We start from the raw sequence: 24,304 nt of genomic DNA on the forward strand, positions 1-24,304 counted from the left end.
ATTATGAATGGGAAAGTCAAGTACCCAGCAATCAGATTAGGATCTGCCTACCATGGCGCTACATTGGGTGTTTAGATACCAGGATGAGAGACACCTTTGAAATACCAGTGATTGCTAGATAGATCTTTTCTGGAACATCAACTACATTTGGCACAACAACCAGCTACTAGCCTGCCAGCTGTTAAGGGCAAGGCCTTGGCCGACACTTTCATTAATAAATGGGTGAAAGTAGATGCACACCCTGGCATGCTCCGACCTGTGCATATGCAAGGAATGGGCGTGCTCACAGAAGCTGGGGTTGCACATAAGCATCTGGCCAACTTCTTATGCACATTGGGTAATGTGCCTGCAAGCAAAAATGCCCACCCATGTTTGCACCCGCGCTTTTGACAATGTGTTGACAAACTGCATTTAACAGGTGCATTTACTGTAAAGCCTGATGCACAGCTACGATGCCCTATAAATAATAATCGGAGTGTAGCTCCTAAATCCGCTGGGGGTTGGAGGAAAAAGCCCTGCCCATTATCACGTCCTAACTCGTGGTTGGAACATGTCTGCTCCTTGCAGAACACACCCAAGCGCGTTGCAGCCAACTTCGCCGTGACTGGGGTCACAGCAGAGCTGAGGCTGCAGGCAGCTTTAATGTTTAAACCAGGCTGTCACCTGACCTAACCTGGCTTGTCTGCTCCGGAGAGGGCGGCTGCAGGCGAGACGGGATCGGGGGTGGTGGAAGGGGTAGGAGCCGCCTCCTGACGTCGAGAACCTGCCCTGCGAGTGCGGGCGGCGCTGCCTTCCCCTGGCAGGAGAGGGAAGGAGCCCGGCCGCCGCTGACAATGTGCAAAGCCGGAGGAGCGGCCAGTCGGGCAGGCCGAGCCGGCTAGAGGCAGGCGCTGAGCCGGTACCTGCCGCCACCCGCACCTGGCGGAGCGGCAGGGGCAGGCGGCCGCGGCGGGCTGGAGCAGGTACCGGGAGGCCGGGCCGGGGAGCGAGGGGGATGGATCGGCAGCCGACAGGAAACAGCTGATCCTCGGTGGCTCTGGCCTGCGGCCTCCGCCACAGCAGCACCTGGCTGGATTGCAAGGCACCAGCCGGCCCGGGCCTGCGTGCGGGCTCCTCGGGCGGAGAAGCGGGGCCGCTGCCCGCTCGGTGCCTTGCCAAGGGGGCAGCTGGGGCTCGGGGCTGTGAGATGCGGTGGGGAGCCGGCCGCCCCCGGGGAGGGGGCGCAGGGGCTCGGGGTAGAGAAATGCGGGGGGGGGGGGATCTGGGGTACAGTGTCGAGAGCGGGGCAGGGGCGGAGGCGCAGGGCGCCTGGACCGAGAGAGATCTGCCGGGCTGGGGGCCCCGGGGGAAGGCGGCTGGGCCCCTTTCCAAGTCCTGGTGGCGGCGATTGATCGCTGGGGGGGCCGGGGCAGGGAAGGGGGGCCCGGGGAACTGTTCGTACGCTCTCCAGTCTAGGGCTGGGAGGGGATGGGGGGCAGAGCTCCCCCCCCCCCCCCCGGCTCGGCTCTGTTCCGTCTTCCACCCCCCCATGATGATTTTGGGCAGGGAAACAGACAGTGTGCTTTAAACCATCTTATCCCTGATCCTCCGCCTCCTCTTTCTTCAGCCCGGTCCTCTCGAGACAAAGAGCCCCGGTCTGCCTCCCCCATGACTAATGGGGTCCATCCCCCCGATCCTTGGACCCGCAGGCTGGAGGGTTTGTTGTCGCACCTTGTTTGGTTGGTGTTTTCCCTGGGTGTGGATGGCTGGCAGCAGCTTTCTAATGGTGGCGGATCATGGAGGAATATGCAAGCTAGCCGGTTTATTGGCATCAGTGGCCCACCACACATGCAATCAGCATCTTAAACATCCCCTAGCTGGTTTTGTTCTCAATCTCTGCCCCTCCATTGTGGTGGATTTGATCACGTTAACATCCAGTGTGCGGCTTGGTAAATCCCACCTCTCCACCCCTCTTCCTTTAAAAACAAAAACACTTGTATATTCAATGGGATTAAGTGGCTTTGTTCTGCCTTTTTTTTTTTTTTTTGGCTTGTATAAATAACCTTCCTCTCCTCCTAGAGATGTCCATAATAAGCATTAGTTTCAGTGGTGTCTGCTGCTAGGGGTGAGAGCTGATTAAAGATACAGCCTCTCTCCACTGAATCTAGCTAAGGGTTGCGGCTTCAATTCCTCCACTGACTTTCTGCATTGTGGGCCAATAGCAGCTTTATGGAGTGTTTATTCCCTTCCTCCTAGCAACAAATGCCGACATGGACACACTGCATGGCATTAGAAGCAAAATGTAGTGTCAAGAGGTGGGCTGAGTTGCTTTATCCCCAAGCGTTTCTGTAGGATTCGCAGCATAATAGTGCAGACCTTTCTGTTTGGGTCCCTGCCCTTCACAAATAGTTTTTGGTATGAATACAAGGCCTCCCGGCTTCTTGCACTTACAGCTTGAATGGCATTGTGCCCACTCACAAGTTGATGAGGCTGTTTTGAATAGGCTAGAGGTGACAGGGGAGTGGATTTACAGTGGTATCCTTTCTGCAGGAGAAGTCCTTCCCTTATGTCGGCTCCTGGGGCACTGGTGCCAGGTGGCTTTCTGTGATTGTTCACATCTAGGTACTTTTATAGGAATACCTAAGAAGGGATGGAAGGAACCAGAGGAACTCGGGGGCACTCACAGATGCTAAAAAAGGAAAATAAAGGAAGCCCAGTAGTATGTGTTAGGGATACTCAGTCGTGTTCTAACCACTGACTGCTTGGTGTTGTATGGGATACAGATGAAGTCAGAATCCGTGCCCCAAGGAGTTAATAATCCTAGACAGACCACATCCAGAACCTCTCTCTGAGCCTCCCAAGGCAAGCAGGTTTCAGAGTAACAGCCGTGTTAGTCTGTATTCGCAAAAAGAAAAGGAGTACTTGTGGCACCTTAGAGACTAACCAATTTATTTGAGCATGAGCTTTCGTGAGCTACAGCTCACTTCATTGGATTGGAACTCATTTCAATGTCTCTTGGGTGGATGATGGCATTTTTTCTGATGCAGGATAGTGTTTGTTAGTCTTATCGCAGTTGCGGGCGCATGTCCCAAAAGTTAATAGTTCCATATCAGCCCAAAAGCCAAGTTAGGCACTTGCCTGAGAAGAGGATGTAAAGCCAAAGGTGCATAGCCCAAATTGCTCAAAAACTAGGGGTATCTTTTCATGTGAACTTAGTGTCATGTGACTTTGTTTACACACAGTAAAAAGGGGATAGTAATACTTGCCTCAGGGCTCATGAAGTTTACTTCATGTTTGAAATCTGCTTTGAGATCCTCAAAAGGAAGATTCTGTAATGCAGAGATCATGGGCATGTGTTATGATAAATGGTCTCTTTCCCTTTCTTGCTGATTAGTATTGTTGATCCATCCTGTTTTGTTAGATGGACATCACACACACTCTCACCTATAGCTAGAAACAAAACTTTGAGAAGAGGAAGATGTGGGGGAAATCAAATGGACAGAAAAAAGAAGGGAGTCTAATTAGTGATGCATTCTTATTTTCTTCGGGGATGGGGGGGAGTGGGAAGGTGAAGAGAGAGAGAGAAACGCTCCTCTTCCCCCCAAACAAATGGTTTTCTTCCCTATCCACTCTTGCCCAGGAACATCAGAAACCTAATGAGAGCGTAAAAGCAGCGAACAGGTTTGCTGGAACAGTTGCCTGCAGAAGTCATGCTCTTCCTTTATGCATTAGCATTGCTGATCTCTGACCATTCCTACCTTAGAGTTAGACTGTGATTTAGCAGTGAGCCTGGTATAATGGGAAGTATGTAGCTGCACGGTCCTGGAGCAGACTGGAGAGCAAACTGTGACACACCTCTGATAGCCACAGTCTGTTCCCTGTTTCTTCCCACTTGCTGCGGGGTGGGGTGGGGAAGTAAAGAGCTACTAATATGAACAGTAGCAGGTTGCATCCCCCACCATGTACCAGCTGAGCTCCTGTGGCTGGCTCAATGAGATGGGGGGATGCAAGGCTCTGTCCACTCCCTGCCCTACATGGCCATTCCCCACCCACTTGCTCTTTCCCTCTCCATGTCTTGTGTTCCTCCTGCGATGCGGGTACCCCACAAAGGAGAATAAGAGGGCACATTATGTCTCCTTACTCCCCGAGTTGGTATGGCCAGTTGTTATGAACCAGCCTGACTGTTTGAATATGAAGGTGGAGGAAGCATGCACTGTGCTCCTTGCCAATCTGGAGGATGCAGCAGGTTGCCAGTGCCCAGAGAATGCCTGGTCCAGAGAGCCTCCCTGCTTAAGAACAAAAACGGCCATACTGGTTCAGACCAATGGTCCATCTAGAGCAGTGGTTCCCAAACTTGTTCTGCCGCTTGTGCAGGGAAAGCCCCTGGCGGGCCGGGCCGGTTTGTTTACCTGCCACGTCCGCAGGTTTGGCCAATCGTGGCTCCCAGTGGCCACGGTTCGCTGCTCCAGGCCAATGGGAGCTGCTGGAAGCGGCGGCCAGTATGTCCCTCAGCCCACGCCACTTCCCACACCTCCCATTGGCCTGGAGCAATGAACTGCAGCCACTGGGAGCCACGATTGGCAGAACCTGCGGACACGGCAGGTAAACAAACCGGCCCGACCCACCAGGGGCTTTCCCTGCACAAGTGGCAGAACAAGTTTGGGAACCACTGATCTAGACCAGTATCCTGTCTTCTTACAGTGGCCAGTGCCAGGTGCCCAGAGGCAATGAACAGAACAAGTAATCATCAAGTGATCTATCCTCTGTTGCCCATTCCCAGCTTCTGGCAAACAGAGGCTAGGGACACCAATCCTGGCTAATAGCCAGTGACTGACCTATCCTCCATTAATTTATCTAGTTCTTTTTTGAACCTTGTTATAGTCTTGGCCTTCACAACATCCTCTAGCAAAGAGTTCCACAGGTTGACTGTGCGTTGTGTGAATAAATACTTCTGCTTCTATACCACCTGTCGGCTTTGTAGCTATTGGATTCCGGTAACCATGTATTTTAATCTGTTTATAAACTCCCACAAAACTTGCTTAATTCATTTAGATTAATTTCAATGCTGTCAATTAACTTGCTTCTGTTACTGGCCAATAAGTAATAACAAACTAGATATGTGTTGTTTTATTTGTTCAGGATGTTTAAAGGTTAAGTGCCAAACACCAAAATGAGTGTGACTTCGTGGTTCCTGGTGAGCAGCACTGGCATTCGCCACCGGCTCCCTCGGGAGATGATATTTGTTGGCAGAGATGACTGTGAACTAATGCTCCAGGTAAATATATTTTCATAAAAAAATTTCTGATCTGGTAAATATCCCTTGAAGATGTAGTAGATGCCTTGACTGTGAAGTTAGGGGTCTAGATGCTGTTGCAGACCTAAACGTTGCTTTTAAATAAATCCCCTAGTTCATAAGAACTTGATTTGAGGCTAAATTTACCATATCCACAGAGGTTTAATGGACTTGTGAAAGTGACAGTGAGCTTTCTCAGATGGTCCAGTGATTAGTCTGAGAGTCAGGGCTTCATTAGCTGTAAGGTAACAGCCTAGAGCAGATTAACGGTGCTACTCCTGAGGGAATTCTGAGCCAAAAAATTAAAAATTCTGTGCCAAAATTTTAAAAGTTCTGTGCACAATATTTTAAAATTCTGCATATTTTATTTGTCAACACAATATAATTATGCCATTTTCAATTAGTTTGATCATTTATTTCAAAATACCCATCAACAAGTATGTCTGTAACAATACAGACAACAAAAAAGAGTCAGAAAATTTGTTTTGACAAATAGATTCCTTACTCCACATATTAGCACATTTATATGGCTCCATAGAGCAGAGGGCAATACTAATATTTCCATGTATGTCAAGCACAGAAGACTTCAAGGGCATGTCTACACAGCAAAGGAAACCCTGTGGCTGGTCTGTGGGGCTGTTTCCTTGCTGCGCAGAATTGCGGCGTCAGACTAGAACCAAAGGTCTAGGACCCTCCCACCCTGAAGAGTCCTAGAGCCTGGGCTCCAGCCCCAGTCCAGCAGTCTACACAGCAATGAATCAGCACCGCAACCCCCACACCGTGAGCCCGAGTTGGCTGGCACAAGCTAGCCAGAGGTTTTTCTTTGCTGTGTAGACATATCCTAAAGGGCAGGACATCCTTAGGAGTGAATTTAGGCCTTGATCTGGCCCAGCACTGAAACATGTACAGATAGTTCAGCACCTGACTAACAGCTGGAGCTCAGCACACGGTAGGAGCCACTGGCTGGGACCTCCCCAGTCCTGCCCCTCTCTGGCTCCAGGCACAACACGATAGTAAGCGAGAGGGACAGAATCCCGTACACACGCTCCGCCGCGCCCACCTGTGCGGTGATTTACGTTTCCCCGGCTGGTCCCAGTGGCCAAACCAAATGGACCCGCATGGGGCATGTGAATCAATTATTCTGCAGGGAAAGAGTAAAATCTGCAGGGGACATTAATTCTGCACTTGTGCAGTGCTGCAGAATTCCCTTAGGAGTAACAATACTGATGCTCATACAGACACTACACAAAAGAAACCCGATTCTGTCCTGTCATGCTGAGTGGTTAGGCTATTTTGTCCTCTAGGTTTTACTGCATATACCATCCATTGATGCTTGTGATTTTGGTTTTTGCTAACTTAACATTTAATTACATTGTTAGTGCTTTCAGAGTAAACATCGAAGCCAAGGACTTAAAAGAAACTCTAATGTTCAGTGCAGAAACTTTAGCTGATGTGGTGTTGTGAACTAGATGGCATCCTTCTGTCCCAAAAAGTTACTGTGTTACTTGTACATAAAGATGATTTTCTCCCACCCCCCTGTGGAATAATCCAGTTTGTTTTCAGTCTTGGCCTTGATGGTCAGATGTTTCAGCTAAACAATGCTACATATTGTTGAACATACAGATGTACAAACTGGAGAAGAACATTAACCAGGAGCCCTTCGCCTTAGGATTTCGTGGAAATTCAGGACCAAAATTCTTGGATTTGGCCTTGCAGAAACATTAATATTTAGATGCAGAGAGATCTTCATTGTGGGGTGGTTGTTTTTTTAGTTACAAATGAACTGGGCTGCAAAGAGGGGAAAGAGCTTTGTCTTGTGCTGTCTAAAGCAGAGTTTCCTGTACACTCAGCCACAGATCACTGGTTGCAGCATTTAGTGGTGATTGGCAGAAAGCTGGCTGTTGTGCAGTGGGGCTCTCTTCCTGGTTTCCACCTGCTAAATAGTATAGAGACATGTCATAAATGCTTTTCTAATATTGTTTTCCAGTGCACACAATTTTTGTAGCTGCTGCAGGGTCTTTGTGTGATTACGGATAGGAGGGGAGAGATTGGGTTTCCAATCAGAGGGGAGGGGTTAACAAGCAATCCATCTATTAAAATGTGGTCTAGCTATAACAACATTTGAGAAACCTCTACTCAAAAGGAATACTTGATGTTTTGGGGGCATTGATTTGCAATGAATGAAACGGCCAGACTGGATTTTCCAGAGTTTGCCACTCCAGCATTGTATTGTTTCATTTATTGGGGATTCCCTTGATCATGCTTTCTTGGATTGTTTTCTTATATTTCTATGTTTGGAAGTGGGAAGTAAGACGTGCAGAGGTAAAAAATGTCCTAATATTTTCTGTAGGGCTGTATCTGACTGTTCAAACAACCTGATTGTTCCAAAGGGCTTGAGTCTTTAAGTGACCAACTTGAGGCCTTTTAAAGGAACCTGATTTCATAGGGTGGGTGCTTGGCACTTTCTGAAAATCAGATGGCTCTAGTTGGGCACTCAAAAATGGAGACCCCAAATCAATAGTCACTCTTAAAAATCTTGGTCGCTGTTTCTTTCAGTGTTAGCCCATTGCAAAGCTAGCAGACTGGACCCTCCCCATTCCTCTGGTGCAGTATTTCCATCTGAGGAACTGCTCTGTGAGGCTGAGCACTGATTCAGCGCCATGCTGCTCCTGGACTAACAGACTCATGCCATCAGCAGCAAAGCCTAGCAGCAGGGATCCTTTTAGATTCCAATCTGGTTCTTTTTGGTGGGTCACAGGTCGGGGGAAATGAAGTATGCGCCAGTAGAAGTTGTGAGGAGGATGTGATTGTGGTTGGGAGTCTGGGTGAGAGAGTGAAGGGAGGCGGGTTTAACTGCTCACCCAGACTGAAAGCTGTGGATTGCTTCTTAAGGCCAGTTGGTTGATGTTCATGTGACACATCAAACGTGACCCTTTCTGAGTGCATTTCTTTGCTGTCCTCAGTAATAAGTCTTACTCTTGCTCAGGGGTGCCCAACCTATGGCCCGCAGGATACATACATAGCCCACCAGAGCATTTCATGAGGCGGCAGGGCTCGGGCTGTCAGCCCCAGGCAGAGAATGTGTTTGGTCCACACAAGGCTGTGCTTAGGTTTGTGTGGCCCTCCTGTATAATAAGGTTGGGCGCCACTGCTTCAGATGATACTTAACTTCTCATTTTGAGCAGCATAGTGGATTATTGTACTAGCTATTCACTTCTAGAGATGTTCTTCAGAGCTATTTTAGGTTCCAGATGAAATGAGTTTACAGTAATCTGAGGCAGATTATAGAATTTTCGCGTCACATATGTGTTTGCAAAGTTGCATGTGAGTAGATGGAGGTTGGGGTCTAAAAATAGACCTCTTGCTACAACAACTTTATCACAAAACCACTGTGCAGACTGGCATGACAGTTTGTCTTCGGAGGGGCATAAGAAGTGGGAACGTTGCACGCTGCATTGCATAGAGGTGTATTGGCAAAGCTCTTGTGTGGGGACCATACTACTAGTTTACTGGAACCAGTACATTTGTTTGTAACTTCTGGGTCAGCGTGCTTATTGAAAAGTCATTTTGTTTGTAAGTGTGTTTTTGGGGATTGAGCCATTAGCAATAAATTATTCCTAGTACACATACAACAGACTGTTGTTGTCAGGGGAATGGAATGTAAAACCTAATAGGTCTCTACCTTTATGATTATTTAGTAGTTGTACTGTGGTAATAACAAAGTGCCTGATCAGGGCCTCATGTGATGCAAAAGACAGTCCCTGCCCCAGAGAGCACACTATCTGTTGTTCTGCTGCTCTAGGAATTATTTTGTGGGGTGAGGAGGGAATAGATTCTTATTTTTAAATTTCTTGAGTTGAGCTGCTTCCAGGTAACAATAGATTCCTAAACAATTAAAATGCTTTACTGTGTCATTACAAAATTATAAAGGGATGCTGTATGCTTTATTTTGACCCGGGTTTGCTTATTTCATCCAAAGGACTGGATCTACTGTTGAAGAAGATTGTAGCCTTAAAGCTTGAAACTAAATTGGTTTGCTAGGCAGGAACTTAATCTTTCTGGAACTCTTCTACACCTACTTAGAGGATTAGAAATATTTAGAATACTTCTGCCGTGTTGTCAGGCTTTTTAGTGCAAGTATTTCCACTTTTTAGGCATGTTTTGGTTCTGAACATTGGTAAAAGGGAAAAACTGGGTATAACTTGTATTTTGAAGTGCAGCCTGGATTAGTATAAATAGTTAGGGACTCAGTTCTGTTATTCTCAGGTTGAGTTGTACTTTGCTCTTCAAGCAGTCCTCTTGATTCCAATGAAATTATCCAAGGAGTAAGGTATTATTCAACAGGAGTAAAGGTTTCAAGATCCACCTCTTAATAACATAGTAAAGAATGCCAATTTTGCATGACCTTTGGGGGGAAAAAAATCAATTTTAAAAAAATATTTCCCATTAAGATATTTTGGTCAAAACCATTTTTTTCCCCTGGGGAACTTAGGGGGAAAACAATAACAACTTTTTTCAAACTTTCCTGAAAAATATAATTGGCATTTTTAATCAACTCTGACCTTCTTTTAATCTTTTTTGTATTTGGGGTTTGAACAAAAATGAAGAGAATTATGTTTTCATAAACTGAAAATTCTTACTGAAAACTAACCACTAAAAAAACAAGACTGGCACTCTGAGCAGTGAGCAGGGAAGAGGAAGCTGGAATTGGTTGGGTACCAAGGGGTCGGGGATTAAGAACCAATGTGATGCGGGGAGGGGGAAGAAAGGCTCTGATAAGGCCCTGGGATGCAGGGGAGAACTGGAACTGGCCAGGGAAAGAGACTGGGAGAAGGAGCCAGGAAGGGGGGAGACTGGGCCAGAACCTGGGAGGGTGTGGGTGGTAGATTGAGATTGGATGAGGAGCCCAAAGAGGGGTACATTAGGAGTGGGCACCGGGGTGTGTGGGGAGGGTTAGGGAAGAGTCAAATCGCATGAGGGGCTGTGAATGGGAACTGAGGCTGGTTGGGGAAGGAAACGGGGACTGGGTGTGGGATGGTAAATACTCTGATAAATCAGGTCCGAGGTGTCTAAAACTGGGCACCCAAAATTAGTGGAAACTTTTGACCTAAATCATTTTGTGCCTCAGCTCCCCATCTGTAAAATGGGGATACTACCCTTGCAGGGGTGTTGGGAAGATAAATTCATTAATGTTTATGAAACACTTAGCTACTAACTCACAGAACTCTTCATGGGAAGAAAATCTAAGGGATAAAGGAGTTCAGGAGAGCTGGCAGTTTTTAAAGGCACAACAGCAAACTATCCCCATATGAAGAAAAGATAGGAAGAATAGTAAGAGGCCATTATGGCTCCAACATGAGCTCTTCAATGACCTGAAAATCAAAAAGTGGAAATATGGACAACTTGCTTGTGTTGTTCTTTTGTACTCATGTTTTGCATGTAGACACAAATTCAGAACTTCTAACACCATGCATTACACCTAGCAAGGGGCATAAAATGCAGTAAGAAGGGGTCCTATAAATATATTAGGAGCAAGATGAAGGAAAGTTTAGGCCCTCTACATAATGGGGAAGGAGAGCTAATAACGGATGACATCAATAAGGCTGAGTTGTTTAATACCTATTTTGCTTTAGTCTTCACTAAAAAGATTAATTGTGACCAGATGCTTAACACAATTAATATTAACCAGGGGGAAGGAACACAAGCCAGAATAGGGAAGAACAGGTTAAAGATTATTTAGGTAAGTTAGAAGGATTCAAGTCAGCAGGGCCTGATGAAATTATCCTAGGGTACTTGAGGATAGACCCCTGCAAATCCGTGGATATTCGCAGACCATTTTTGCAGATTGCAGATCAGATGCTGATACAGATTTTATATTGAGAGCCCTGCAAATCTGTGGAGATCTGCTTTATATCCATGGACCATTTGTGCGGTTCATGGATCAGATGCGGATACAAATGTTGTATCCATGCAAGGCTCTACTTAAGGAACTAGCTGAAGCAATCTCAGAACCCTTAGCAGTTATCTTTGAGAACTCATGGAGGGTGGGTGAGGTCCCAGAGGAATGGAGAAGGGCAAACATAGTACCTGCCTTTAGGGAGGAAACAAAGAGGACCTGGGGAATTATAGACGAGGCAGTCAGCCTAACGTCAATACCTTGAAAGATACTGAAACAAATTATTAGGCATTCAATTCATAAGCACCTAGAAAATAGTAGGGTAAAGAGTAATAGCCAGTATGGATTTGTCAAGAACAAATCATGCCAAACCAACTTAATTTCCTTCTTTGAAAGGGTTACTGGCCTAGTGGATGGGGGAAGCAGTGGATGTTGATTTTAGGAAGGCTTTTGACACAGTCCCACATGACATTCTCATAAGCAAACTAGGGAAATGTGTTCTAGATTAAATTACTATGAGATGGGTTTACAACTGTTTGAAAGACTATCAACGAGTAGTTGTCAATGGTTCGCTGTCAAGTTGGGGGGGAAGTATCTAATGAGGTCCTGTAGGGATCCGTTCCAGACCATGTGCTATTCAGTATTTTCATTAATGACTTTGATAATGGAGTGGAGAGTATGCTTCTAAAATTTGCTGATGTCACCAAGCTGGGAGAGGTTGCAAGCACTTTGGGGGATGGGTTAGAATTTAAAGTGACCTTGACAAATTGGAAAATTAGGCTGAAATCAACAAGATGAAATTCAATAAAGACAAATACAAAGTACTTCACTTAGGAATTAAAAATCAAATGCACGGCTACAAAATGGGGAATAACTGGTAGGCAGAGTACTGCAGAAAAGGATCTGGGGTTATAGTGGACCACAAATTGAATATGAGCCAACAATGTGCTGCAGTTGCAAAAAAAGGCTAATATTATGGGATGTATTAACAAAAGTGTCGTATGAAAGATACGGGAGGTAATTGTCCCACTCTACTCAGCTGGAGTACTGTGTCCAGTTTTGGGTGCCACATTTTAGGAAAAAGGTGAGGAATTGGAGAGCGACCAGAGGAGAGCAACACAATATTATAAAATGTTTAGAAAACCTGACCTATGAGAAAGAGTTAAAAATAACTGGGCATGTTTAGTCGTGAGAAAAGAAAACTGCAGGGGGGGTGGGTGGGAACCAGATAAGTCTTCAGATATGTTAAGGGCTGTTATGAAGAGGACTACGATCAATTGTTCTCCATATCCACTGAAGGTAGCACAAGAAGTAAATGGTTTTATCTGTAGCAAGGGAGGTTTAGGTTTAGCCCCTGTCTACGCTACAAAATTAAGTTGACCAAAGTTATGTCAACGTACATGTCCACATTATGTCCCCTCTGTTGCTGGTGCATGTCCTCACTAGGAGCGCTTCCATCGACTTAACTGTATGGGGCATTGTTGGACACTGACAGCTGGAGCCCACCCCCACAGGGCTATGGCTGTTGGCCCTGGGTCGGGGGGCGCTCTGGCTGTCAGCTGCATGTGGGGCTGACAGCCAACAGGCGATGTAAATAATGCAGTGTCTCCACAGCCACTACATCGACCTATGTGCCATGCCTCTCGCAGAGGTGGAGTTATTAGGTCGGTGTAGTGGGCAGCTTACATCGATGGGAGCAACCTTGTAGTGTAGACACTGACCGAGTTAGACCAGGCCTAAGATATTAGGAAAGTCTTTCTAACTATAGGGATAATTAAGCACTGGACAGTGGCATAGCTACAGTGGTGCTAGTGGTACAGTTGTACCAGGGCCCATGAGGTTATGGGTTCAATCGTCACTGAAGCTGAACTGGACCACCATGGAAGAGTGAGGCTCACTGGCCCCACAGGGCACTGGGCGAGGCTGGAATGGGAGGTCCCTCTGGCTGGGGTAACCCTGGGCATGAGCAACTGACAAGGACACGAGCAGAAGGCCTGGGGGCCGGGGTCAAAGTGCTTGGTGATGTGCAGGGACAAGGGTTGCCTGAAGAGGGGAGATGTGGCCCCCTCCTAGAGAGAGCACGCAAGGTAAAAGACACTTTGTATGGGTGGGGACTAGGAAGGGTTGGGGGAGGGGGACTGTAGGATTGGAAGATGGGAACTGGGGGGCTAGATCAGAGCTGGGGAGACAGGAGATAGGGAGATGGAGCAGAACTGGGTGGAGCTGGGGTGCTAGATTACAGCTATTTAGGATGGGGGAAGAGGGTTTGAGTGCAACTTGGTGGGTCTGGATTACAGCTGGGGAGCTGCAGGGTGTGGCAGACTGGGGTTGGAGCCGAGCTGGAGGGGACTGAGTGGGGAAGCTGAGGGAGGGCTTGTGGGGGCCTGAAATGGGGCTGGGAGGGGGATCAGGAAAGTTGGAGGGGTAGAAAGGGGAACTAAAAGGGCCTGGAGGGGTGATTGGATTGGGGTTGGGAGAGCTGGGGGTCTGTAGGGAGGCTGTGAGGGAGATGGAGGGAACCTAGGCAGGAGCTGTGGGACGGGAGAGCTGGACTGGGGCTATGGGGAGCTAGGCAGGAGCAAGTGGATGGGTGGGGGGCTGTATTGGGGTGGATTTCAGAATTGGGAAGGGGGCCTCTAATTTATTCTTGCACAGGGGCCTTCTGGGGCCTTGCTAGGCCATTGGCTCTGAAATAGGTTACCAAGGGAGGTTATGGAATCCCCGTCATTAGAGGTTTTTAAGAACAGGTTAGTCAGACGCCTGTCAGGGATGGTCCAAATTTACTTGGTCCTGCCTGAGTGCAGGGGACTGGGCTTGATAACCTCTTGAGGTCCCTTCTTGTCCTATATTTCTATGATTCTGTAGGGATGAGCACCACAGAAAAGCCTATGAAGAAATTAATAACTTTGTCTTCAGAGCAGGGGTTGAACAATGTGCAGTAAATAAGGAACTGCATATAGAATGATGAAAAGAAAACAAAATATTGAACAGCTGCTCATTAAGTGAGCACTGTCTACCCAATACACTGAATGAGAGAGCATTTTTCCCACCAGATCCCGACGTGGTTATGTAATTAAATACGGTCTCATAACGCATAGGTCCAATGTGTCTGAATTAAGATTGCATAGGCAACATTACTTCTGATGTTTCCTAACTTCTGAGTGTTTGAATTTGCAACTTTAATAGTGTTCTTGTTTTTTTGGTCTCATGTATAGCGTATACTAAACATACAGAGCTATGGCTTCGAGGAAATTGACATGAACTTCTTAATCTACTTGGCTACATTTTCACTCTCGCCACTGCTCTTTGGGTGAATTCATCTTGCGCTGCAGCACCCTTCCGGAATACCCGGGCTCTGGAGACTCTCTGAGTTCTGCAGAGCCAGCGCCAGTGGTTCTAGTGCCCCTCCGCCCCTCTTGTGGAGGCATTGGTGCCGGCGTTTTCTGGGGCGGAAGCAGGAGAGGTCAGGGCAATCCTGTGCTCCAGCCTTACTGTACCATTGCAGGGGCCCACAGGGGCCCACAGCCCTTCATTACAGGAGGCAGAAGCTGCCTCCCCTCTGTCCTAGGGCTGACTTTAGCATCAGTGCTGGAAGGACAGATCTCACCTCAGGTCTCAGATTACCCTAAACTATTTATTTGTTCATTAAGTGGGCTAGGCGCCTCACAGACATGTCTGAAGTAGGCCTATCGATGAATCACAGTTAACTCAAAAAAATTTATCGTGATTAATTGCACTGTTAAACAACCGAATACCAACTGAAATTTATTAAATATTTTTCTACATTTTCAAATATATTGATTTCAATTACAACACAGAATACAAAGTATACAGTGCTCACTTTATATTATTATTTTTATTACAAATATTTGCACTTAAATATGTGAATATGATCAAAGAAATAGTATTTTTCAATTCACCTCATACAAGTACTGTAGTGCAATCTCTTACAAACGTAGATTTTTTTTGTTACATAACTTCACTCAACAACAAAACAATGTAAAATTTTAGAGCCTACAAGTCCACCTAGTCCTGCTTCTTGTTCAACCAGTCGCTAAGACAAACAAATTTGTTTACATTTACAGGAGATACTGCTGCGTGCTGCTTATTTACAATGTCACCTGAAAGTGAGAACAGGTGTTCGCATGGCACTTTTGTAGCCAGTGTTGCAAGTGTAAGCAGGGGAATAGTCCTGCTCTTGTGGGGAACTTTCCTGGCTTCTGCATTACCCCGGGCTAGCGAAAGGATCTGAGTCTTCACTCCCACTTCCTTTACGCAGTGGCCTCCCTGCCCTTGAGGACTCCCCTTCCACTCTCCTGTCTGGCAGAGTCCTCGTAACCCCAACAAGGCTGGGCCCAGGATTCCTGGGGGGCTCGACCCCCAACCCTGCTGCGGTCACCTAGGACAGGGTCTAGGGTATCTCCACTCTTGGGTACTCTCTCTGCACCGGGCACTTCTCTGACCCACTGACCATTACATACCAGTTAAAGCAAATACAAGTTATTTAATCAACAATTACATTTAAAAAGAATAAGGAAAAATGGGAAAGGTTAAAGGAAACACATCAACCCGCTCTGTGGCAGGGAACATCACAAACGGTGTCTCTGGAATGTCCGGGCCGTTCACAGTCTGTTCCTTGTAAGTCCCAGGCCTTCTTCTCAGGCCCTGGCTGTGCTGTAGGGATGCTGTGGGTTGGACACTTGCTCTGGTGGGGCCACACGCTCTCAGACTCTAAGTGGTAGGATCCTTCTTCCCAGTGTCGCCCCCGCCCTGTCGGGGTTACGATCCAAGCCTGGCCTGCAGAGCCTCTTGGCTTAGGCGTCTCCCTGTGGTGGGCCCGCTGCCCAGGGTCCCCCTCACTCTCCCCAGCTGCTCACCGCACCCAGCTGCGGACTGGTCCAGCCCCAGCTCCACCGCTCTGTCTCTGCACTGCTGCTGCTGCTCTGCCTCCAGCTCCCTGGGCTGCTTCTTTGGCCCCTCTGGCTCTGGTTGCTACAGCTCTGCTCCCAGGACAGGTCTGCTCTGCAGACTCTGCTCCTAGCACTGACCTGCTTCCTGTTTTTCTGGCCTCTCTGGCTCTGGTTGCTGCAGCTCTCCTCCCAGGGCAAGTCTGCTCTCTCTGGGCTGTGCCTCTGGCTTTGGGTTTGCAGCTTTGCTCCCAGGACAGGGTCTGGTCCCTCTGGATCTGGCACAGCTCTGCTCCCCAGCTTAGCTTGGGCCTCTGCTTTGACCCAGGCAAATCCAGCTCACACGGAGGATGGGACCTCCCTGGTCTCCTGACTCCCTGATTAGCCTGCCTGCCCGCCCTGTCATTCAGGCTGACCTGGAGCATTGGCCTCTCCCCATTGTTCCTGGGGACTGTCAGTCTCAGGGTCCTGATTTCCCATAGACCTTTCCCCCTTTAGTACTGGGAGCTAGCCAACCAAAACACCCCCACTGACTTAGTAAGGGGGCAACAGTCCCCTTACACAAGGTAACTACATGCCATATATGCTAAACATTCGTATGCCCCTTCATGCTTCAGTCACCATTCCAGAGGACATGCTTCCATGCTGATGATGCTCGTTAAAAAAATAACGGTTAATTACATTTGTGACTGTACTCCTTGGGGGAGAATTGTATGTCTTCTGCTCTGTTTTACCCCCATTCTGTCTGATATTTCATGTTATGGCAGTCTCAGATGAAGACCCTGCATATGTCCGTTTTAAGAACACTTTCACTGCAGATTTGACAAAATGCAAAGAAGGTACCCATGTGAGATTTCTAAAAATAGCTACTGCACTTGACCCAAGGTTTAAGAATCTGAAGTGCTGGCCAAAATCTGAGAGGGACGAGGTGCGGAGCATGCTTTTAGAAGTCCTAAAAGAGCAACACTCAGATGTGGAAGCTACAGAACCTGAACCGTCAAAGAAGAAAATCAACCTTCTGCTGGTGGCATCTGACTCAGATGATGAAAATGAACATGTGTTGGTCTGCTCTGCTTTGGATCATTATTGAACAGAACCTGTCATCAGCATAGACACGTCCTCTGGAATGGGGGTTGAAGCATGAATATTTAGTGCATCTGGCATGTAAATATCTTGTGACGCCGGCTATACCAGTGCCATGTGAGTGCCTGTTCTCACTTTCAGATGACGTAAACAAGAAGTGGGAAGCTTTATCGTCTGCAGATTTTAACCAAACTTTTTTTTTTTGCGCGATTGCCTGAAGTAGGAATGGGTAGACTTGTAAGCTCTAAAGTTTTACCTTGTTTTATTTTTGAATGCAGTTATTTTTTGTACATAATTCTACATTTGTAAGTTCAACTTTCACGGTAAAGTGATTGCACTACAGTACTTGTATTTGGTGAATTGAAAAATACTATTTCTTTTGTTTTTTACAGTGGAAATATTTGTAATCAAAAATAAATATAAAGTGAGCAATGTACACTTTGTATTTCATGTTGTAATTGAAATCAATATATTTAAAAATGTAGAAAATATCCACAAATATTTAACTAAATGGTATGCTATTAACAGCGCGATTTATCGAGATTAATTTTTTAATCGTGCGATTTAATTGTGATTAATTTTTTTAATCACTTGGCAGCCCTAGTCTGAAGACAAAGGTCCCTGCTCTGAGGCGCCTACAGCCTTACAGACCACATATAAATGGGGACTGTGCTGTAACAGCAAGCAAGTGAATGAGCTGTGGGGTTAGCACAAGTCCTCCTAGTTTCATGACATCTGAGTATAGCCCTGCTATTTTGGTTCTGTGTTTTCACGTGTCTATTTTGCTAATACTTAATGGAGGGGTGGGTTAAGACTTACCCAACTCACCCAAGAAGCAGGTCTTGAGGGGGCTGGAGGCATGATAGACCCTGCGGGGAAAGGCCGGAGATGGTTCTCGTGCAGCAAGCAATGGGGAGGGAGGAACAGGGATGAATAGTGTGACGTGAAGTGGGCAGATACTCAGGCAGCTTGAGCAGACGAAAGGTCGTGAGGGCTTAAGCAAAAGGAAGAGTAGAGTGTTACGTAGGTGCTAAGCTGGGCAGAGCCTTGAAGAATGTAGCATGGGCTGGAACTGAAGGACACAAGGCAGTGAGCAAAGGGGACCAGAAGAGGGCTGGATGTGACTGGACTATTTGGTTTGTATGTGTGTTTGGGGGAAGGGACATTAGCCTTTCATTGCTCCTTGTAAACGTACAAGCCAGACTTTTTTGTGGCAGCCTTCTGGACAGATTGCAGAATGGCACAACGAGTCGGGGAAGCCAGAGAGGAGGAAGCTGCAGTAGCTGGGTCGAGAGAGGATTAACGATGAGTTATAGACATGTTATTTCAAACTGGGTGAGAAAATTCAGTGTATGTTCTGGTTAAGACTTATACTCCTGAAAGATTCTAGATCCTGACCTGCTGAATTGTGGGTTTGTTTCCTTCCCCTGTCTAGAGTCTTCCCTTAGAGCTCTTGACAAGTGGCGAGAGCGCCACAGATATAAACCCATAAAAATGCTGGTCAGCTGCAAATCTAGTCTATTTCAAAGTAATGGATTAAGCAGTCTCCAGCACTGCACCCACCTCTGAATCCCCTGGCCAACTGCTGAGAGTTTGCATTTATATTTTCCTGGGTTGTGTGTGTGTTTTTAAACATTTTTCTGCTCCCGGTTGCTATACCAGGGCCCCAGTCCTGCACTGGAATCTATTCGTGTCCACCATCTTGGTTGTGATGGGACTAAAAGCATCAACCTCTGCCATTTTGAGGCCTGGCTCTATTCCTGGAACTGTAATAAACTCATATCCCCTGTGGATTGGGCACAAAGTGGAGATGCATAACACACACCCACCAGTGGGCTACTCTAGCACATACCCCTACACTCATGCAGAGTCCCATTGAAGACAAGGCACGCCCTACTTTGACATATATCCATTGTAACAGATCTGTTGCAGGGCTTAACTAATTGTGCTGGAGAAATAGTGAGATGGACTGTACACAAAGTGCTGTCAAATGCACAAAGTAGACAAACGAGGGAAAAGAAATCCATCTGGGTAATCTCTCTTGGTGTTGTGAATTTTGGGTGTTACTTGTAGCAATAATAAGTGAACAAATTTCAAATCAGAGTATGCGGTTTTTAAATTGATCCCGTGGTCCCTTTTAAAAGGCTGGCACCAGGAGGTTTACATTTCCTTACGGGGACAGTCACTGTTTTGCACTGTGGCTAGCTCTGAGCATTTCCCAGAGTGCTAGTAACAATTGTTACTGACAGAAGCGTAACCTACTCGGCATGGAAAGCCTTTGACTTAGAATGAATGTTTGCTGCAGGTTGCTGCCAGAACACTGCAGTTATCTGAGTGCCAGTGACACACATCAGACTATCGTTAACGTACAGAATACAGCAACTGCCATCCTGTATTTATTTTATCTCAGAGGCTGTTCGGAAGTTGCAGACTGAAACTTTGTTGTGGAAACAGCAACTTTCTGCATTCACGGCGGCTTTTTCACAATGCCACTCGCAAATGTGGCCTGGCCGCCCTCTGTCATGATGGAGGGGGAGCTGGGCTGAATTTCAGGGAGTCATGCAGCGGCACCATTTAGGTAGGGTGGGCCAGGGAACTGACCGTCCTGTGCTTAGCTTTCACATAACTCAAGCTGGGCTGTTCTTCTTGTCAGGGGGAGGCTGTTTGTGGTCCCATCCTGGGGCAGGGAGTGAGGTGCACGGAGCCAGCTGTGGAGAGGCCGGCCCCTGCAGCTGGCGGTGGCATCCAAGGGCTGGAGGTGCTGAAATGAGCCTCTGGAAGCCAGGCCTGGCAGGGAACTGCGGCATGGAGGAGGTGGGGTATGTGCTGGAGGAGGTGCGGCATGGAGGAGGTGGGGAGCCTCTGCTGCCACTGGGATGGGGGGGCCTGGTCCCTGCATTCCTGCACACTCTGGGCTATGATCGCAACTCCCTCCTAGGAACTCCAGGGGCTGGGGAGGGGGCGAGGGCAGGGATGGATGTGGGGCAGAGAGGGAAGACCCTACATTACTTTCCCCCAGCACATGGTGCCCACACTGGCGGGCTTGGTCCCTGCACTGTGTGCCCGCACTGGGCCTAAGTGGCCTCTGGACCGCCCACGGTAAGCTGCCTCCATCACTGAAATCGTGCCCTTACTTCAATGCCACTTAAATTTGGCCTAGCCGCAACTTCCTTTGATAAAACCGTAGCTTTAAAGCACTGTGGCTGCAACCTTTGAGCGTAAAATCACAACTTTCTGACAGCCGTATTTATCTCCAGTAACATGATCCCTCCTGGCATTGGCAAGGCTGAGTTCCACATCTTATAGAATCATAGAATATCAGGGTTGGAAGGGACCCCTGAAGGTCATCTAGTCCAACCCCCTGCTCAAAGCAGGACCAATTCCCAGTTAAATCATCCCAGCCAGGGCTTTGTCAAGCCTGACCTTAAAAACCTCTAAGGAAGGAGATTCTACCACCTCCCTAGGTAACGCATTCCAGTGTTTCACCACCCTCTTAGTGAAAAAGTTTTTCCTAATATCCAATCTAAACCTCCCCCACTGCAACCTCCCCCAACTGCAGTCTTGATCCTGTGCATAAAGCTGGAGCAGAAGGGCTTTGCCCGTGGATTCTGTGCTGAGCCTGGGGAGAAACGGAATCTGGATCTGCCTAGAGACCTGGGCTCTGACTGCCACTAAACCATATGGGGATATGTAAGAGGCTGCTTGATTCTCTTCCTCTAGGCAGCTTTCTGACCCTGTGGATCTCACTTTGAATCTGTCTGTGGCCCACTGTTTTCTTTCCTCTCTCTTCCCTGCATCATTCCTGGAGCTCTCCCTGCTCTCTATACATAGAGCCATGGAGACCTGCCACACAATATCTGTTCTCTGTGGTATGGGATCTCCCTCCATGGGGACTCCACTACTTTGGATTCCTGCGCTACAGAGCCACATTTTTAAGCTGCTTATGGTTCTAACTCAGCAGGCTCAGGATTTGAGGCTATGTGACCAATGTGGTGACAGTATTTTCAGGGACCACAGACATGCCACTTGGCTGCATGGGTAGGCGCAGTGTATGAAAGGGCTGATACAGGGTGCTGGTGGAGGTTTTTGAATTGGCACACAGAGATTTAGGGTAGGTGTGTTTGGAAATATGCCCCCATCTAATGTAGGCTTTAGGAGGGTTATCAAAGTGCACAGTACCCCTCCCTTTGGATAACTTTGTTAATTTGAGGCAAATGGTAAGTTCTAGGTATTTAAAACATGGCGTATTATAGACTGTGATGGAGAAACAGAGCAACGTAACATTATTAAGAAGTGATTATATTTCCGGAAAATTAATACTGTGTAAGGCAATATTGTATTGTTCCACGTTCCATGTTGCCCTTCAGAAAATATAGTAAATGCTGTTATTGAGTGTTCAGGAAAAGCACACTTCTTGTCTACAAGATGTGTTAATTTGAACTGATAGTAGGCTCTGTACTAGAACTGGAGAAACTTCCAATTTCTCCTTCTGTCTCCCTGCTCCTCCCCACCCCCCCGGGGTTTAACCTTCTGTCTGGCTCTTTCTAGCTCTAGACTTCCATACAAACAGTTGTTCCCCTACCCCCCTCATTTGAGAAGATGAAACCCTGTTTTTGGTGTTTCCAAGTGAAATAGAAATGATACTTGTATTAGTGTTGGAATGCTTAGTGCTCTGTTTATCTCTGATTTTTCTCGTCCTGTAAAATACGTACAGCTATCAGCTTGTTTCACTTGTTTTTTGCTTTATAATTATTATTGTTTTAGACATCCTGTTGTGGATTTTTTAAAAAGAAGCACATGAGAAATTCAGATAGCAGCGTTTCCATTTTAACTGTGTCTCCCGCCCCATCCCGTTATATAGAGCACTGTTGTATTTTTGCGATGGAGGATGCAATTGAACATGTTTCTTACTCTAGCACCTTCATTAGCCTGATTGAGTCAAAATGCTTAATAAGCTGATGATTCCTAAAATTCTAATGTAAATGTGGCTGTTCTTACTCTGTGTGACTTTATCCACTAGGGGCCTGACTAACTCCCAGTGAGGTCAGTGAGAAGACTCCGACTTCAGTAGGAGTTGGATCAGGCTCTAGTCTAACAATCTTGAAGGTGATCACAGTCTGTCTTATTCATGAGTAGGATATGAAGCATTCTGCTCAAAACCAGAAGAACAAAGGTTGATCAGCCTCCAGCCCTTGAGGTTACTGTTACACTGAAAGTGAGAGCTATTTCCCTTAAACTTAAGTGATGTCATAATAGGCCACTCCTGTTCCCAAATAAGAGTGAGCATGGGCAGATTTGCATGGAAATAAGTAAAGGTGTGAATTACAACTCATTTTAGTTATTTTGCTTCTAGTTTCCACGTAGAGAAGCCCTCAGGAGCTCCTGTTGCTGATTCTTATGGCGTGCGTTTGTTGATACAAGTGAAAGCAATAAAATTCCCCTTTTCTGCTGGGGAGCACAGCATTTCGCATCCATGTTAGTTGTATAACGGTTAAAATACGAACTTTTGTTAATGCTTTCTTTAAAGAGATGCTGCCAAGTAGTTTCAAGACTGTGGGCCAGATTCTTCACCCTATTTCTGGTCCTTCTGCATCACCAGTGTGGTGCAAGAAGGATGAAATTTGGTTACAGCTGAAAATTCCTCCATGGAGAAGACTTTTCGGTTCTAGGTCAGCAGAGTCAGCTCCTAAACCAACCTACCCACTCTTGGTGTAGGAGCTGCAATGGGAGTGGAGCTGATCTCTGCTCCCCTATGGCAATTTTCAGCTAGCACATGGGCCCTAGGGGACTGTACCCAGCTGTCATAAGTTCCGATAGCCCTAAGGCTACACTAATGTACATCAAGGCCATGAACAGGGAAGCCTGAGAATCAGGGAAGCATAACCAAACCACTGATGTCCACATTCCCTATGTCCCCCTTCTACACAGACTGTATCTTGGTGCAAGAGAGAATCAGGACCTCTGTAACTTGGTGCAACAGAGAGTCTGTCTTGTATAAATCTTTTTTTTTTTTTTTGTGGGGGCGGGGGAATCATCACACGTTTGCTGTGTTAATTTCTGTGTGGCACACCATAAGTGCCAGCTGGCTCTACCGCAAATGTATGTTAACAGGCATTGTGCCCAGAGTTCTCCATTTCTGCAGACACCACTGATTACTGTGATGCCCCAAGCGTCAGCTAGCCCAGGAACCAGGGAGTCCCTGGTAGTGTTAGCTGCTGGGTCATCCAGTCAGAACATTGCTTACCTGCTTCTCTGTGTCCCATGGGTGGTACGAGACCTTTCAGTATGAATGGTCCAGCCAAGAACCTGTATCAAAGGGGCAATAACTCAGAGCAGTAGTAAAGCTTTTACCTGCGTCTTGATTTTGGCTCATCATTCTCCTTCCCGGTCCAGTTCTGCACGGTGCTGAGCACCCACGGCTTCCATCGATGGCAGCGGGTTTGTCTTGATTAGGATTCAAGGCTGTGTTGCTGTTAGAAGATGAGTTAATGTCCTAAAACTCCAATCTAGCCAAGGCAGTGTAGACTTTTAACAAGTGCTAAGAAGATTGAGTTGCCGCTAGGCTTCAACTGGACTAGCTTAGCAACTGCTTCCCTCCTTTGCCACATGAGAATAGGAGGACCTGTTAGTCAATGCCTTCCAACAGCAACAAACCTTTAAATCCTAGTGGAGGTAACCTAATGGCTAGTGAGCACTTAACACCTTGAAGGGCAGGTTCCGTGGTCGTCTCCCATTACGAGAGCGGTATATCCTGTTGCATCGTTGGGCCATCTTTTGGCGTTGTGAAACCACATAAGAGATTGTATTATCCTGTAGGGCAGGGCAGGACGGCTTGAGTGACAGCTTGTGGAGGGAGATGAAGTCTGTATCAAAAACAGTCATGGTCCTGAGGCACATGCAACCCTCTCAGATGGTCCCTTGTTTTAGGCCCAAAGTTGGCCACATTCCGTACACATTTGGCAGGACTTTCTTCTGTCGTTTCAAGTTATTTACATCAGAGGTAGAGTCATGAAACCGAGGTTACAGAAAGAATTACTTACAATAAAGGGATGAAGCCCGCAACCTCTTTGAGGCCGGGACCATTTTTTGTTGTTGTTCTCTTTGTACAACACCCAGCAAGATGGGATCCTGGCCAACGACTGGGGC

At 47.0% G+C, this 24,304-nt stretch overlaps 1 protein-coding gene across 2 annotated transcripts in view; it reads left to right on the forward strand.

Moving 5' to 3' along the window:
• The first annotated feature begins 689 nt into the window (after positions 1–689).
• Positions 690–24,304, forward strand: part of CEP170B (centrosomal protein 170B) — a 98,547-nt gene continuing 74,932 nt past the window's right edge. For both annotated transcript variants that reach the window (XM_073349816.1, XM_073349817.1), the window contains exons 1-2: positions 690–962; positions 5,119–5,254. In XM_073349816.1, the coding sequence (XP_073205917.1) occupies positions 5,150–5,254 (105 nt within the window). In that variant the 5' untranslated portion in view covers positions 690–962; positions 5,119–5,149. The remainder of the gene's footprint in view (positions 963–5,118; positions 5,255–24,304) is intronic.

This window comes from Lepidochelys kempii, chromosome 6 (assembly GCF_965140265.1).
Source record: "Lepidochelys kempii isolate rLepKem1 chromosome 6, rLepKem1.hap2, whole genome shotgun sequence".
Lineage (NCBI taxonomy): Eukaryota > Metazoa > Chordata > Testudines > Cheloniidae > Lepidochelys > Lepidochelys kempii.